This window comes from Hyperolius riggenbachi, chromosome 5 (assembly GCF_040937935.1).
Source record: "Hyperolius riggenbachi isolate aHypRig1 chromosome 5, aHypRig1.pri, whole genome shotgun sequence".
Classification (NCBI taxonomy): Eukaryota; Metazoa; Chordata; class Amphibia; order Anura; family Hyperoliidae; genus Hyperolius; species Hyperolius riggenbachi.
In genome coordinates, this window is record NC_090650.1 from 385041221 (window position 1) to 385060241 (window position 19021).

At 41.3% G+C, this 19021-nt stretch overlaps 1 protein-coding gene across 3 annotated transcripts in view; it reads right to left on the minus strand.

Annotated features, from left to right (window-relative positions):
• Nucleotides 1-5403: 5403 nt before the first annotated feature.
• Nucleotides 5404-19021, minus strand: part of CPQ (carboxypeptidase Q) — a 576560-nt gene continuing 562942 nt past the window's right edge. For all 3 annotated transcript variants that reach the window (XM_068237698.1, XM_068237697.1, XM_068237696.1), the window contains exon 8: nucleotides 5404-6337. In XM_068237698.1, the coding sequence (XP_068093799.1) occupies nucleotides 6177-6337 (161 nt within the window). In that variant the 3' untranslated portion in view covers nucleotides 5404-6176. The remainder of the gene's footprint in view (nucleotides 6338-19021) is intronic.

A 19021-nucleotide genomic window follows, 5' to 3' on the forward strand; every position in this document is an offset into this window, starting at 1 on the left:
TAAAATGCAAATGCACATTTAATTAAAAAAAAAAAATTAAAAAAAAAAAAAGTGTGTTAAATGCAAACGGCAATCAGCCCAAGTTTGCCAGGAACTATTCGCCGGCGAACTGTTCGGGCCAACTCTATCCTCTAGGAACCTTTTGCATGTATGCATTTACATATGCTGGGACTGACATTAGCATTCAAGTTATATATTTAGTTGTGTTAAACAGTGATTATACTTTCTATCTATACCTAATACAGGTTTTATTTTAGTACCAATATGGCTTTTCCCTGTTGGTGTTCCATATGTCCTAGAATGCCCATGTGGCCTTCAATATGTAGGCTGTAGTTATATTAGGAGTTGATTCTAAGAGGATATAAGCACACCAGTTTAGCAGGAAAAAGCACGTTTTATTATGCTCAGCTCCCACAAGATACCGACATTGTTTTAGGGACCACGCAGGATCCCCCTTTATCTTCTGGGACTTGAATACAGGCGGCACTGCCTATACCACCGTATTGTGCACCGAAACTTCTGACAGAGCGCCTGCTCAAATCCATGGACTATATATAAGGAGCTGATGGAGCTCCCACAGCCTGTCTATTTTTAAAAAGCATATTCAGATATACTAGAGCGCATTCGTGCTTGGAGTTGAACGATTGCAAAGACATTGAAGAGAAAGTAATGCAAAGACATTGGACAGAAAGTAATATTGTCAAACGCCTTTCCCAGAGTGAGGCCAGGTGGATCCATCGTCTGGTTGTGCTGTGCCCATCTGGTCACAATCTGGAGATAGTCTTCAACCATGTTATTACTATGGACAAGTGATCTTATATTATTTTATCTTTTTTATGTTTTATAATGTGCCTATTGATTAGAATCCTTATATCTCGATTTATTTTCATGACTAATTTGAATATTTTATGAAGGACGTCTACAAAAATGATTTGTATTCAATATAAGGATTAATGATGATGAACATTAATTTGTGATGCTGTACTAACCTGAAGAGAGCAACAGATGACTATGTGGCCGTTTAACTCATTTACGACCGCGTGGCTCTGACTATGAGACTATGCTGTGTTCTTTTGGTTTTTCTCTGCCTGAAAGAGTTAAACATCAGGTATGCAAATGCCAGTTTCTGTCCGGGTCAGGACTGGGCCAGACTATAGAGTAACCCTCACTGATAAGGAATTACAGCTTTCCTGTCAGTAAATGGCTTCTGGGAGCAGGAAAGAGATTAAAAGGGTGAATAGTTCATGGATTTGCGCTCTGGCATACTTCAATGCATGTGTCATTGAGCAGAGAAAATGAAACAGTAAAAACGTAGAAAATAGATTTAACATAAAAAAGGGATTTCAATATAGAAAAAATAACTGTGGATATCTGGAAAAAGAGCGCACAACCACATGGAGGGGAACTCGCCCCCCCCCGCCTACTTCTACATTGGGATAGCCCAGCACGTCATCCCCTAGCCGCATTCGACTCTTCATTGCGGCTCTTTAGTGAGCCGGACTTCCCATCCAGCTAGAGACGAGTCTCTGCCAGAGAGTCTCTAGCAGGCTGCTCCTGTGACTCATGAGTCGACTCATGAGTCGACTCATGAGTCAAAGATTGCTGGCCTAGAATCTAGGGCAGCAATCTTTGATTCATGAGTCGACTCATGGGAGCAGCCAGAGCGAGCAGCCTGCTAGAGAAACTCTGAATAGCGTGGGGAACGGTTTTCCTCTCTGAAGGCTCAATTTGCGGTGGGGGCAGGGCGCCATGAATGGGAGCAGGACCAGAGGGGGGACGATTTATTTTTTGTTCTCCTGTTCAGTAACAGCTTTACTGTAACAATACATGAAATCTACTACACCAAAAACGCTTCACAAAACCGCAAAATGCTAGCTAAAACGCTACAGAAAAAGAAGAAAAAGCGCTGCAAAATCTGCTAGCATTTTTTTTTGGTGTGCACCAGGCCTAAATGTGTGAAAGCTTGTATTAAGATGTTTATTTCATTTACCCATTGTTGCCACATTCCTTGTAATTATCAGAAATATCTACATTTTTATTCCACATGTAACTGAAAGACGCCTACACAGTACTAAATCTCTGTTCACGCCTACACAGTACTAAATCTCTGTTCACCCCTACACAGTACTAAATCTCTGTTCACCCCTGCACAGTACTAAATCTCTGTTCACCCCTGCACAGTACTAAATCTCTGTTCACCCCTACACAGTACTAAATCTCTGTTCACGCCTACACAGTACTAAATCTCTGTTCACCCCTACACAGTACTAAATCTCTGTTCACCCCTGCACAGTACTAAATCTCTGTTCACCCCTGCACAGTACTAAATCTCTGTTCACCCCTACACAGTACTAAATCTCTGTTCACCCCTACACAGTACTAAATCTCTGTTCACCCCTGCACAGTACTAAATCTCTGTTCACCCCTGCACAGTACTAAATCTCTGTTCACCCCTGCACAGTACTAAATCTCTGTTCACCCCTGCACAGTACTAAATCTCTGTTCACCCCTACACAGTACTAAATCTCTGTTCACGCCTACACAGTACTAAATCTCTGTTCACCCCTACACAGTACTAAATCTCTGTTCACCCCTGCACAGTACTAAATCTCTGTTCACCCCTGCACAGTACTAAATCTCTGTTCACCCCTACACAGTACTAAATCTCTGTTCACCCCTACACAGTACTAAATCTCTGTTCACCCCTACACAGTACTAAATCTCTGTTCACCCCTACACAGTACTAAATCTCTGTTCACCCCTACACAGTACTAAATCTCTGTTCACCCCTGCACAGTACTAAATCTCTGTCCCCCCCTGCACAGTACTAAATCTCTGTCCACCCCTACACAGTACTAAATCTCTGTTCACCCCTACACAGTACTAAATCTCTGTTCACCCCTACACAGTACTAAATCTCTGTTCACCCCTACACAGTACTAAATCTCTGTTCACCCCTGCACAGTACTAAATCTCTGTTCACCCCTGCACAGTACTAAATCTCTGTTCACCCCTACACAGTACTAAATCTCTGTTCACCCCTACACAGTACTAAATCTCTGTTCACCCCTGCACAGTACTAAATCTCTGTTCACCCCTGCACAGTACTAAATCTCTGTTCACCCCTGCACAGTACTAAATCTCTGTTCACCCCTGCACAGTACTAAATCTCTGTTCACCCCTACACAGTACTAAATCTCTGTTCACGCCTACACAGTACTAAATCTCTGTTCACCCCTACACAGTACTAAATCTCTGTTCACCCCTGCACAGTACTAAATCTCTGTTCACCCCTGCACAGTACTAAATCTCTGTTCACCCCTACACAGTACTAAATCTCTGTTCACCCCTACACAGTACTAAATCTCTGTTCACCCCTACACAGTACTAAATCTCTGTTCACCCCTACACAGTACTAAATCTCTGTTCACCCCTACACAGTACTAAATCTCTGTTCACCCCTGCACAGTACTAAATCTCTGTCCCCCCCTGCACAGTACTAAATCTCTGTCCACCCCTACACAGTACTAAATCTCTGTTCACCCCTACACAGTATTAAATCTCTGTTCACCCCTACACAGTACTAAATCTCTGTTCACCCCTACACAGTACTAAATCTCTGTTCACCCCTACACAGTACTAAATCTCTGTTCACCCCTACACAGTACTAAATCTCTGTTCACCCCTACACAGTATTAAATCTCTGTTCACCCCTACACAGTACTAAATCTCTGTTCACGCCTACACAGTACTAAATCTCTGTTCACCCCTGCACAGTACTAAATCTCTGTTCACCCCTACACAGTACTAAATCTCTGTTCACCCCTACACAGTACTAAATCTCTGTTCACCCCTACACAGTACTAAATCTCTGTTCACCCCTACACAGTACTAAATCTCTGTTCACCCCTACACAGTACTAAATCTCTGTTCACCCCTACACAGTACTAAATCTCTGTTCACCCCTACACAGTACTAAATCTCTATTCACCCCTACACAGTACTAAATCTCTGTTCACCCCTACACAGTACTAAATCTCTGTTCACCCCTACACAGTACTAAATCTCTGTTCACCCCTACACAGTACTAAATCTCTGTTCACCCCTACACAGTACTAAATCTCTGTGAACCTCTCTACACAGTACTAAATCTCTGTTCACCCCTGCACAGTACTAAATCTCTGTTCACCCCTACACAGTACTAAATCTCTGTTCACGCCTACACAGTACTAAATCTCTGTTCACCCCTGCACAGTACTAAATCTCTGTTCACCCCTACACAGTACTAAATCTCTGTTCACCCCTACACAGTACTAAATCTCTGTTCACCCCTACACAGTACTAAATCTCTGTTCACCCCTACACAGTACTAAATCTCTGTTCACCCCTACACAGTACTAAATCTCTGTTCACCCCTACACAGTACTAAATCTCTGTTCACCCCTACACAGTACTAAATCTCTGTTCACCCCTACACAGTACTAAATCTCTGTTCACCCCTACACAGTACTAAATCTCTGTTCACCCCTACACAGTACTAAATCTCTTTTCACACCTACACAGTACTAAATCTCTGTGAACCTCTCTACACAGTACTTGTTTTGATATTACTTTTTACCAACTTTTAAGTACATTTTTTTATTTGTAGAATGCTTAAAGGTTATTTTAAAGATAATATGAAAATTGTCTCCTAGGAGATAACGCAGGAGAAAACATTAATTGCATATCGGCCACTGTGTATTTGTAGTCATATATAGAGTAATATACTGTAAGGTTTTGAGATACAAGACCCGCATGCATTGGGCATTATTGTTTTTTTCTCACATTTTACATTCGTAAGTGCATCTGCATATCTTGTGTTATTTTACCTACAACTTTCTATCTATGCTACGCTTTTCTACATCCCTGAGAACTTCATCTCCAGCACAGGGGTGTAGATGTGAGTCTCTCTGAGTTCGCTGCAATTCACATACGCGCCGCTGTCAGCCCACGATTGGTGAATTGGAACGGTTGTTCCAAAGCTGATCAATGTCAGCCAATCAATGATCAATCAATGATTACTGGCATCAATGAGATGCCGGTGGTCATTGACAAAGTAAACACATACACACATTATTTCCTTGTAAACTGCAAATGAGCAGTTGTAATTATATATACAGCATACACAAAACACAAGGAAGAAAAGGATACATCTTTATTTAAAATTAAAATATTGTTGCCATACCTTGTGCTAGCGACACAATTTAAATGTTGTAATAATCGGGGCAAATAAAAGGTGTGGGTTTTATCTACAGAAGAACTTTTTATTTTTAAATTATAATGGCCAAAATCGGAGAAATAATGAATTTTTCCAATTTTTTTCTTCTTCTTCCCTGTGAAATATTTATAAAATAAAATATTTCTTAGCAAAAAGTATCACCCAAAGAAAGTTTAATCTGTGGCAAGAAACAAAACAAAAAAACAATATATAGATCATTTTGGTGTGACAAGTAGAGATAACATTATTGGCAAATGAATGGGAGGAGCGTGATGTGAAAATTGCTGTGGTCTCGAAGGAGAAAAAAACCTGTGGTAGGGAAATGGTTAAGCAACTCTCGTATATCAAACTGCTCTGGAAGATTTCAGATCTGTGTAAATGAAACATGCAAAATGAGAATCTCCTGTATTGTCATTTCACTGGCTGAGGTCTTCTGTAAATACTGTATAGCACTGCGCTGCAAGCTAGGCAGTCTGCACTGCATTGATGCCTTCTTTGCTCCCATCTTGTCACATACTGTCATAATGATAAAATCACAGCAACACAAAAACATAAAAAGAGATGTAAAACTGCATGCAGAAAACGATGATCTGCACAAGTTCACCGGAAGGCCTGGCATATAAAAAAAATGGAGCAATAAACTGAATTACAGTAAGCCGCAGATCGGCTTCTTTATTTCAAGTAATCAGGCAGAAGTAGAATTTATACTGAAATTCAACCAGATTGGACAATAAAATAAAAACATAAACAAATGAAATATATGCATAGGAGTGATATTCCAACGGGAGTGAAATAAAAAGATATAATCAAGTTTGCTATAATAAAATTAAAAAAAGAAAATTAAAAAAGATTTTGGAATACAAAAGAGGAGGCAGATAGACAAACGTCTTCACATTGCGGGGTGTATGGCAACCTCTCATCACCTCGGCAGCATCTCCTCCAGGTCAGCAACCACGTAGGCCACGACGGTCCAGATGGCAGCACACAGATTCATCCATGCCGGGTCCTGCACTGTCATGGTGTCCCCTTCAGAGTGATGGAACCAGAAGTACCGACTGGCGTCATCCATTAGACTCGCACCTACAAAAGCAACAATGAGAATTATAACTTGATTTTCATACAGCTGTTAAGTTCCAAGTTAACATTATTAATTAACTTACTCAGCAACTATTAGTGCTAGTGTACCTATACTTAAAGGATACCTGTAGTCAGCTAGTGAAAAAAGGTTACATACTCACCTAAGAAGAGGGAAGGCTCTGGATCCTATAGAGCTTTCCCAGTCCTCTCTGCTGTCCCCCGCAGGCTGTGTCTTCGGCTCTCCTTGGAAGGCATCAGAAGTACTTGTTTCTCAGAGGACTTCCAAAGATGAGAGGCTCCGTACTGCTGATACTTCTGAAGCCTTCAGAGGAGGTCCGAAGGTTTCATCAACATTAAAGTGGGTTTGCTGCAATGGGGCTCGTCAGTGTGCAGTGGCGGCTTACTGCTCAGGCTCTGGCAGATCAGCCACATGCTTGCTTCAGGTGTGTAATTCAGACACTACCGATGCCAGAATGATCATCACAACTGCCAGGCAACTGGCATTGCTTAAATGGAACTAAATAGCCTCTATATGGTCTTTATATCGCTCTTACTTCAGGTTCCCTTTAACCCATTAGCAGCTTCAATAGACTAGAGCTATCTTGTAAGAGATAAGTTCACTGCTTTTGACCTCAGTCAGACCTTGTTGTGCTGTAAATTCTTGGAATGCTTTGATGTTCCTCTGCTAGCAGGAAATACAGAAACTGAAAGCAGTTCATACACATTACATCAGTACTAATTAGAAGCAAAGGAAATTGAACAAATAAGGAATTAAAAAAGTGCTAAAATAAATTGATCTGGAGCACCCTGCAAGCATCTTAAAGGGAAGCTAAAGTGAGAGGGATATGGATGTTTCCTTTTTAAACAATACCAGTTGTCTGGCAGTCCTGCTGATCTCTGACTGCAGCAGTGGCTGAATCGCACACCTGAAACAAGCGTGCAGCTAATCCAGTCTGACTTCAGTCAGAGCACCTGATCTGCATGCTTGTTCAGGGGCTGTGAATGAAAGTATTAGAAACATGAGATCAGCAGGAGAATCAGACAACTGGCATTATTTTTAAAAGGAAAAATCCATATCCTTCTCAGTTTAGGTTCCCTTTAAAAAATCGGCTGCTTAAAGTGGATTCAAGATGAAAAACTAACTATAACAAGTAACTTGTCTATATATCTTATCTCAAGTTTAGATAGTTTTCACAGTAAATCTGGCTGCATACAGCTTCAACAGTTAATGATGATTTATTCCTGTGATACAATGAAAGCGGCCATGTTCTGTTTGTCATCATTACACAGGTAATCTGCAACTGCATCTCCACCCCTCAGCCTGTGAAAAATTCACTCCCCCCCTCCTCTCTGCCATCAATGGCTAGTAACCTCCCCCTCCTCCTCCTGCCCAGACTGAGCTCCCATAAGCCCTTGCTACCTGGGACTGAGTGCCTTGGCGTTTTGGAGAAGCTGTGGGCGAGGCTTGTTTAGTTTATAAGGAATTAGAGTATTAAAAAAAATAGCATTTGGCTTGAGGAATGCCCTATAAACTATATGTAAGGAGCACAATTATGCAATGAATAAAAGTTTATCTCAGATGCACTTTAAGGGTTGAGGTTGATCCTGGTTGACTAGGGGGCTTATACACAGACAGAAGAAAGCTCTTGCACTGAGTGGTTACAGCACTAGGAAAGTGTCTTGTGTTTTAAGCTATGAGTTAACAAATTTTGAAGACAGTTTATCAGCTTAAAAAGTAAACCAGCCGCAGTCACTCTTTCTGCAGGAAGAGAAAGTGTTTATAAAAGTTAATTTGTATAAAATAAAGCCGAGTGGAGAGAAAGACAAATCTTTGATATAGATCTAGGGCCATTTTAATAGACGTATCAAATCCACTTAAATAGGAATGGATAGCCTGAAGCAGAAACAAAATAATAAATAAAATATACACTATAAGAGTAAATGGATTTTTCTTTAGAAAGCCCTCAATTACTTATATTCCATCTCCGTCCTCCGTGAACGGAATTTACATTTTGATTCCATTTCAGGCCTCTCAGCTTCCCTCCTCTTATCTTGCGCTGATAATTACTTCACTGCCAATAGAAATGGCGCAGCACCTTTACCAAAGTGGCAGTTAATTAAAGTTGAACACCCACTTCAAAGTTTAATGAATTATCTAGTAAAGGTCTTATGTAATATAATACAGACAGTAATCATGGGGGCTTAAGAAAACTCATTTATATTGACCTAGGCTGAAAAAAAAGAAAATACTTTTATTAAATATGACAGCCTTAGAATGTATTTCTGTAGAAATAGGAAAATGAGGGAAACTTTGCATAAAGCGAGGCAGAGCAGAAGTGATATTGAAATTGGAGCTGAGCAAATAAAAGTGAGCCCGAGGATTTGACATTATTTGACATGCGGGAAAATGGAGAGCTAGAAATAGCCACTTCTGAAAAAAAAATTAGATTGGTTTATTTAATAAGGCAAGAGTAAAGAGCAAGGATGTGTATTCATTCAGGACAGCCAATCACGTGTCGCCTCTGCGCAGCTCAGAATACCTTTGCAACGATAAAGGCTAAATCCGCCTGAAACAGCTGTTTGTATTCTAAGCTGGAATAAAGAGGTCCTGCAAAAATAACACTTTATGTAATTTAATTGGACGAGCCAGTCCTAACCGATACAATACCGCTGGTACGCATATCAATGCCCCAGAAAACTTCACTTGTGGACCAGGGGCGTAGATATGTGTATCTATTTATTTACATTGCCGCTTGTGAGCCCACCCATTCTCCTCCATCGCCATTATGCCGTCCCATGATCAGTGAATGGGAGCATGTGTTCCCAAAGCGGATCAAAGTGCCTGTAATGATCGAAAGCCGGCATCAGTGAGATGTCGGTGTTCATTCACATGGTAAAAGTAAAAAATACAGTGGGATGCGAAAGTTTGGGCAACCTTGGTAATCGTCATGATTTTGCTGTATAAATCATTGCTTGTTACAATAAAAAAATGTCAGTTAAATATATCATATAGGAGACACACACAGTGATATTTGAGAAGTGAAATGAAGTTTATTGGATTTACAGAAGATGCACAATAATTGTTTAAATAAAATTAGGCAGGTGCATAAATGTGGACACTGTTGTCATTTTATTGATTCCAAAACCTTCAGAACTAATTATTGGAACTCAAATTGGCTTGGTAAGCTCAGTGACCCCTGACCTACATACACAGGTGAATCCAATTATGAGAAAGAGTATTTAAGGGGGTCAATTGTAAGTTTCCCTCGACTTTTAATTTTCTAAAAGAGTAGCAACATGGGGGGCTCAAAACAACTCTCAAATGACCTGAAGACAAAGATTGTTCGCCATCATGGTTTAAGTAAAGGATACAGAAAGCTGTCTCAGAGATTTCAGCTGTCTGTTTCCACAGTTAGGAATAAATTGAGGAAATGGAAGACCACAGGCTCAGTTCAAGTTAAGGCTTGAAGTGGCAGACGAAGAAAAATCTCGGATAAACAGAAGCGGTGAATGGTGAGAACAGTCAGAGTCAACCCACACACCAGCAGCAAGACCTACAATATAATCTTTCTGCAGATGGAGTCACTGTGCATCGCTCAACCATTCGGCACACTTTACACAAGGAGATGTTGTATGTGAGAGTGATGCAGAGGAAGCATTTTCTCTGCCCACAGCACAAACAGAGCCGCTTGAGGTATGCTAAGGCACATTTGGACAAGCCAGCTTCATTTTGGAATAAGGTGCTGTGGACTGATGAAACTAAAATTGAGTTATTTGGGCATAACAAGGGGCGTTATGCATGGAGGAAAAACAACACAGCATTCCAAGAAAATCACCTGCTACCTACAGTAAAATATGGTGGTGGTTCCATAATGCTGTGGGGCTGTGTGGCCAGTGCAGGGATTGGGAATCTTGTCAAAACTGAGGGACGCATAATTTCCACTCAGTTTTAGCAGATTCTGGAGACCAATGTCCAGGAATCAGTGACAAAGCTGAAGCTGCGCCTGGGCTGGATCTTTCAACAAGACAAAGATTCTAAACGCTGCTCAAAATCCAGTAAGGCATTCATGCAGACAAACAAGGACAATGTTCTGGAATGGTCATCTCAATCCCCAGACATGAATATATTTAAAAACCTGTGGTGTGAGTTAAAGAGAGCTATTCATACTCAGAAGCCATCAAACCTGAATGAACTGGAGAAGTTTTGTAAAGAGGAATTGTCCAAAATACCTTCAACCAGAATCCAGACTCTCATTGGAACCTACAGGAAGCGTTTAGAGGCTGTAATTTCTGCAAAAGGAGGATCTACCAAATATTGATTTCATTTCTTTTTTGTGGTGCCCAAATTTATGCACCTGCCTAATTTTGTTTAAACAATTATTGCCCACTTTCTGTAAATCCAATAAACTTCATTTCACTTCTCAAATATCACTGTGTGTGTCTCCTATATGATATGGTAAAGGGGGAAGATGCGCCCAGAGCAGATAAAATACGTTAAAAACAAATAAAATGAAAAAAGTGAGGTGGCTTACCTCAATGAAGACAAATTCACGTATTAATAGAATTTTATTGCACTGGCAACGCGTTTCGTGGGTGCATACCCACTTCCTCAGGCCAAATAGCAGTGCCTAATAGTGCTTGTAGCCACAAATAAGGCGCCTCTGGAGGCGCCTTATTTGTGGCTACAAGCACTATTAGGCACTATTAGGCACTGGTTAAGCACTATTAGGCACTGCTATTTGGCCTGAGGAAGTGGGTATGCACCCACGAAACGCGTTGCCAGTGCAATAAAATTCTATTAATACGTGAATTTGTCTTCATTGAGGTAAGCCACCTCACTTTTTTCATTTTATTTGTTTTTAATGTATTTTATCTGCTCTGGGCGCCTCTTCCCCCTTTACCTTGTGCCTTCACCCTCCTTTTGGAGGGGGATCAACCCTCTTTGACCAGTTTAGGTCATTTGAGGTTTGCTTTTTATCAAGAGTGCGACCATCACCAGCTCCGTCTGGTCACCCGAGTGGAGTCGGGGTTGTACATCTCCACCTGCTTCTAGTGGTCGGTTGCCCTTCTGCAACCCACCTTTGTGAGTATAATACATTCGCATATTTTACAGGCTTCTGGTACTGTGACATACTGCACCATTTGGGCTCCTGTTGTCTCTGTGTTTTCTTCGTGCAGGGTGCAATTTTTATTATCCCTACTTTTTGTCCTATATGATATATTTAACTGACATTTTTTATCATAACAACCAATTTATACAGGAAAATCATGACGATTAACAAGGTTGCCCAATATCGTAATATCTATCTATAAAAAATAGTATTTGACCCCTTTCACCCCTACCCCATAGTTACAGCAACAACAACAACAACACATAACAAATAACATTTGTAAAGCGCTTTTCTCCCATGGGACTCAAATAGTTACCAAAATAAAAAGTGACATAATTAAAAAAAAAAACCATAGATAGTTCCTTAGGGACGTTTTTACATGGCTGGATAGTGTACTGGTTAAGGACTCTGCCTCTGACGCAGGAGACCAGGGTTTGAATCTTGGCTCTTCCTGTTCAGTAAGCCAGCATCTATTCATTAGGGAGACCTTGGGCATGTCTCCCTAACACTGCTACTGCCTACTGAGCGTGCCCTTGTGGAAGCAGCTCTGGTAGTCTGCAAGGAGAAAAGCACTATATAAATGTTCTGTGTCTTGTTTTTTAATATGTATGTGATGAGGGTATGTTACTGTTATTTTTGCAAATAAGGGTTTTTAATTCTTGATATAGTATATCAAACAAAATACGCCTTTATTTCCAAATAAAATATTATTGCCATACATTGTGTTAGGAGCATAATTTAAATGTTGTAATAACTGGGACAAATGGGTACATAAAATGTGTGGGTGTTATCTAAAATAGCGCATTTTATTTTAAAACTATATTGGCTGAAAACGAAATAAATAATGTTTGTTTGTTTTTTCATTTATTTTTCTTCTTGTTCTCTTTAAAATGCATACAAAATAAATTCATTTTTACAAAAAAATACCCAACAAGGAAAACCTAATTTGTGGCAAAAAAAAAAAAAATAGAGAGATCATTTCAATGTGATAAGTAGTGTTAAAGTTATTGGCAAATAAATGAGAGGAGCGTGAAGTGAAAATTGTTTTGGTATTTAAGAGAAAAAAACTTATGGTAGGGAAGTGGTTAATAGCAGTATAATAATTGTTATTTTCTGTTACATATCTTGTCTTTCTTGCTATAAACAAAAAAGCGTTGATCCCATATTTCTATCTTGTGTGACTTTGCCACTGCAGAGGAAGTAGAAGCCAGGAAGCAGATCACAAGTAATATGAGGTCAATTATGTGTTATATTTATAATACATAGAGAAAGTATTACCTTAAATTACATAAGGTACTGAGATAAGCTAAAAAGATCAGTTATTATTAATATTATTATTATTGATTCATAAAGTGCCAACATGCTTTCTAGCGCTGTACAGAGTAAGAAGCAAACATGTGACACATAATGGCTATTTTATTGATCCATTAGGTACACTGCAACTTCTATGTCATATCCCATATTACTAACTCAATCAAAGGCCACTTGATACATCCAATCATAGGTCGTGCAACGGTACTAGACCATTTGGGTCTAGCCATTCACACTGTTAATTTAGCTATATTATCTTACATATCAGCAGGGGCGTTGCTAGCCCCAATGGTCAGTGGCACGTGCCCCGGATCTATTCTGGGGTGCCCCGGATGTCCTCCAGGCAGTCAACTGTGGTGGCTCAATGATGGGCATGCTAATGGCTGCCACCTGTATAACCCTAGTAATGAAAAGAGAAGGGTGAAAAGCATGCGCTGAAATGTTCATAGGCTTGAAGGAGTGTTTATTTATCTTTGTATGTGTCAGCGTGGTGCAACTAAATATTTTGAATTAAAAAAATGTTTGGTTTGGGTCCACTTTAAAGGAATACTGTAGGGGGGTCAGGGGAAAATGAGTTGAACTTACCTGAAGCTTCTAATGGTCCCCCGTAGACGTCCTCTGCCTGCGCAGCCACTCACTGATGCTCTGGCCCCGCCTCCGGTTCACTTCTGGAATTTCAGACTTTAAAGGACTTACGAGGCCAAATAAAAAAAAAAAAAAGTTAAGTACCTGCATCATGTATGCACGGAGGACTCCATTCGCGCCCTCCGTGTAGTTCCGCCGGGTCCCCGCTACTGTGCGTGGATCGGGGGGGAGGCCCTAGAGCTGCGCAGCCGCACTCGCGTCTATGCGGACTGTGCAGCCACAGCCAGCTTTGGTGGCCATTTTACAAGAGGCAGGAGAGCCCGACCCGGGCTGTGGGGTCGGGAGCGGCCTAGGGGAGGGCGATTGAACTGTGGGGACCCGGCGGAACTGCACGGAGGGCGCGGATGGCGTCCTCCGTGCATTCAAACATGATGTAGGTACTTAACTTTTTTCTTATCAGTGAGGGTCACACTGAAGTCACTTCCTGTCTGAGTCAGAACTGAGTCAGCCACTAACATACCTGATATTTAACTCTTTCAGGCAGAGAAAGAAAAAAAAGGAACACAGCATAGTTATTTGTGTGCTAGGCACTGTACATACCCTTGTCTATATCATCATGTCACATGTCACTTCGGGTATCCTTTAAGTGTAGATATAAGCAGTAGAGTGTTGTACCGTGTTAGTCATCGGTAAAAGCAAGAAGTTTTGAATCAGGAAGATACCATTTATTGGTGATCTTGGAAGAAATGCAGTAAAGTTTCAGCTATGAAGCCTTCATCAGGTTTCATACTGAAATCAGTCTGATGAAGGCTTTATAGACGAAAGTTTAGTAAAGATAGAAGAAGGGGGGCAGGGAGGTGGCATCAGGGGCCGGATTTAGAGCAGGGACTTGGGGCTCTTGCCTAAACTGACTGTGACACTAGCTTTACATATTCCTGTAAAAAACTAAACAGGACATAAAGCAGAAGGTAAAGGTGACTTCTGTCAAACTTCCGTAAAAAAAACAAAAATAAAATCACTTTTATTAAGAATTACAGCTTGGAAATACGCAAATCGGCAAGGTTCAGCATGTAAATGAACCATGACAAATTCTCCTCGCAAACTGGGCGTACCTCCTACGAAAAATGATACATTATAAGGTTTAAAAGATTTATAGCCCCCTCGAAACACTGCATAATGATTACGTATCTACAAAGTTTACCCGAAACCTTCATGTTTGGCTCAGAAGATGGAGGTGAAGAGCGGCTGTCACGCAAATGATCTATTGATGTGCCGTACCCTGCGAGCATAATAATTCATCTCATTAAGGCTCAGAAAAACACTCCATTTCTAATAGGAAGGTAAAAAATAACAAGTAAAGTTGATTCATAGCAGTTGGTCATTCCAATTATCCAGACTTCTGCGTATAATTTATTTAAAAACTAAATTATGCATGAATGGTGCACAACTAATTACGGGGAGAGAAGGGAAATGTAATTTACATTCTTGATAAGAAAATTGTACTTTACAGAAAAAAAAATATGTAAAACAAGACAAAGTATAGAGTTAGTGAGGTTATTAGTGGAGTAAATTACTGTGGGTCACACAAGGAAGTTAGAGAGGGTGATGGACTCATTTCCATGCTGTATAGAGAGATTGTGTGTCGCAAGAACACAAACTTACACAGCAAAAAAAAAACAGCAGCCATGAAATATGGAACATTTTATTGCTATTTACAGACGGAAACAGAGAAAAAAAATACAGTAAAAAAAAACAAAAATAGTCTTGGGACAAAACGCCTATAAGGAATAAACCCATGTATGACTACAGAAACAGAAAAACCTACTTCCAGATCTCAACATACCGTTTAATGCTAATAGCTTTAAAGAAATCACCAGCTAAAAAATCAAAATCAGCTTTACTCACCTGGGGCTTTCTCCAGCCCTTTGCAGCCAACTGTCCCACGCTGACCGCTCCGCTCTCCGCTGCTGTCCCAGGCTCTCCTACTGCGCAGGGCAGTAGTTCGCACTAGTGGAAATCGTCCCTTAGCTTTGTTGATCGTTTAATGCATGAGGACACGTGAATGATTTTGCATGATTCAGTAATCATAATAATGCTGGGAGAATATTAGCCCTCCGGACCACACATAAAACTTATACAGACACAAATGGCTTTTTATTGTCCGATGCTTCTTTTCACCAGAGCAGTAGAAAGATGCTTCTTGCCTGCTATTTGTAGCCGTACTTCACATAGCAGGTGGTCCTGTCACACAGGCACCCTTTTAAACAGGACGCCAGGGGTCAAGGTTGGGCATCCTCGAGGGGGGGGGGGGGCACTGAGGCGAGGGGGGGATTTAAGGTTAGGGCATAGTTAAGGTGTTAAGGTTAAGCACCCTTAACCTTATGGTATGGAAAGGCCTCAGGGTGTCCCCAAGCATCCAACTGGTTAATGAGCTAAATGTGTTCTACTGCAGATTAGACCAACATTCCGAGCTGCTGGGGATACTGGCATCCCTGTCAACAACAGGTCCTTACCTCTCCTTCTGGGCCAGTGTGCCCCAGTAACGCTCGTAGCCCAGGAAGTAAACATTCTACAACACTTCTGCAAGCTTAACCCAAAAAAAGCCACTTTTAAAAAGATGTCCCATGGTGGTTATCACTAGTCCTATACCACCTGTGAACTGGTTTACAGTAGTAATGTGGCTTATCTACAAATCCTGGGGACAACCCAACGATTCCCTTGGTTGTCCTCACAACCTGGGGGACAGCATCTTGCAAGAGTCATAAAACAAATGTGGTCATCAAGAGCTTCGCTCCCATAACAAGTGTACTCACAATACACACCTTTATCTGAGGGAGAGAAGGTTATAAGTTACTCCCCCCCCCCCCCCGCTCTGCACCCCCTGAAGCAGTGGCTGCTCTTATAGTTATGACCTTATAGTAATAGAGGTTATAGCAGTGATGTGGCAGTATTGGGGATTATAGTACTAATATGGCAGTATTCCCTAGGTTGGTGCAGCACTAGAGGGGTGGCCATATTGGAGATAGGGATATTATGACACTACTGAGGGCAGTATTGCAACATTTGCACTAAAGCCATGATCATATAGCTACATTATTATTATTATTATTTATATAGTGCCAACATCTTCCGCAGAGCTGTGCAGAGTATATTGTCTTGACACTTATCTGTCCCTCAGAGGGGGCTCAAAATCTAATCTAATCCCTACCATAGTCATATGTCTATGTATGTATCGTGTAGTGTATATGTTGCCTTGTCTAGGGCCAATTAACGGAGAAGCCAATTAACTTATCAGTATGCTTGTGGAGTGTGGGAGGAATCCAGAGTGCCTGAAGGAAACCCACACAGACACAAGCAGAACATAAAAACTCCATGCAGATAGTGCCCTGGCTGTGATTCAGAGCGGGGTCCAGCGCTGCAAGGTGAGAGTGCTAACCACCACGCCACCGTTCTGCCCATTATGATCTATGTCACCCACACCAGTCTGACAAAGCAGAGCGTACTGCCTCCTCCCTGCCAGGTTCATTTTCAGCTTGCAGCTTATGAAATACACAACAGACATTTTTTTCCCCTCTAAGCCTGCGGTTCCCTTACTGTGACCCGAATCACGGCTATGCACGGTGAGTGAACTCTTCATCACATGCAAACCCGTAATTCTGAATATTCCCCTTCTATTGATCAGAGCAGAGACAGAAAAGCCATCGAACTATCCAACAAAGATCCCTCTGTTAATTTACTACATGATTGATTCTCCACACCTCAGGATGCCCAGAACATGTGATGGGCCTGTGACCGGACCGTTCCGCGCATCTCCACAGCTCCCGTCATGAACTTGTAACCCCTCTCATACACTTTCTGATGACTGTGTACTGAGCACAGGGGATGCGGCTGACAGAATTGCGACACAGAGAGAAATGCATGACTGGGGATGAGGTATTAATGCTGTGAGCGGAGCTGCTGTAAGCATTGTCACACACACAACGCCTGACCTTCCTATCTCCACCTCAATATAAACACAGAGGAATTCACTGAAGATGTACTGTTTACTAAACACCTGAAATCGCATGGATACAATGACCTTGTCAGAGAATCTCAGTTTCAGGGACCTGCAATTCTTCAGTAATGAGACAGTATCATGAAATGAACAAACATTATTCAGGTCTGATAACCTTTTCTGAGAACAATGCTATCTCACCATACCTAATCAGAGGGAACCAGCATGCTATAGGAAAGCACATAGATGGAGTTAAAGAGGAACTCCAGTGAAAATAACATAATGAAAAAAAGTGCTTAATTTTTACAATAATTACCGTATGTATAAATGCTTTAGTCAGTGTTTGCTCATTGTTAAATCTTTCCTCTCCCTGATTTACATTCTAACATTTATCACATGGTGACATTTTTACTGCTGGCAGGTGAGGTCAGTGGAAGTAGCTGCTGCTTGCTTTTTTTGGCAGTTGGAAACAGCTGTTATTTCCCACAATGCAACAAGGCTCCCACAGTGTGATGTCAGAAACATGGTCCTGACATCACACTGTGGGAGGGGTTTCAACACAATATCAGCCATACATAGCACTCTGAAGATCCGTTTGAAAAAAGGAAAAGATTTCTCATGGGAAAGATGGTATCAGCTAATGATTGGGATGAAGTTCAATCCTTGGTCATGGTTTCCCTTTAAAGAGACTCTGTAACAAAATGTTCAGCCTTATTTCTTCTATCTTATAAGTTCCTATACTTGTTCTAATGTGGTCTGTCTTACTGCAGCCTTTCCTAGTTGCACAGTGGCTGTATTATCTCTGTTATATAATCTAATCTTCTTTCCTTTGTTGGCTCAGGCAGGAATGTGCTGCTCTGCTGTGATAGGTAGAAGTTATACACACCCTCTCGACGTCCCCTCCAGGCTCTGTATCAGTCACAGACTGAGCTTCTCTCAGCCTATCACATGATGGTTAGCAGCCATGTTTTTGTTAGTGAACACTGCCTAAGACTGGCAATTACAAGCTAGGATTGCAGCAGGGAGTGGCAGAAACAACAAAGAGGGGCCCAGGAGAACATAATGAATAGAATGGTATGCTGTTTATTGTAAGAATTTTAGAGTACAGATTCTCTTTAAATTAAGGTGCCCATGCATTACTTAAGTTTGCAGATCAATCAACCTAGTTTTATTGAATCAGAGGAGAATTAGTGCCCCAATATGGCAGACTGATCAATCTTTCAATCATTTTCAGTCTGAAATTGGTCAAAAGGCTTGATTTGGAATGCTGGTAAAATCTTGTTCGCAAGGCCTTGATCGGGTGCAAAGTGGTAATGGTGTTTAAAATTGTGACCACCGACGGATTCAACGCAGCACCAGTTGGTGTCCTCCCAAGTGTATATGTGTCCCCACATGCCCGTGTGAAGAATTAAAGGATTACCTATCCACCTGGCGCAACTCATTGCGCCTTCCGGTGTCTGACGTCACCGCGAGGACCTGTTTCACGTGACATTGGCACATGTTGTGACGTCACAACATGTGCCAAGTCACGTGATACAGACACTCATGGTGACACCGAACACCGGAGGAGTCCTGGAGTTGCGGTGGTGGAGGGCTTTTAAGCTGAGCACAAACATGGAAGTGCACTTACACCTGGGGAGGCAGGCCGGTAGGTGGCGGCGTGAGGATGATTTCCAATAGCTTTCA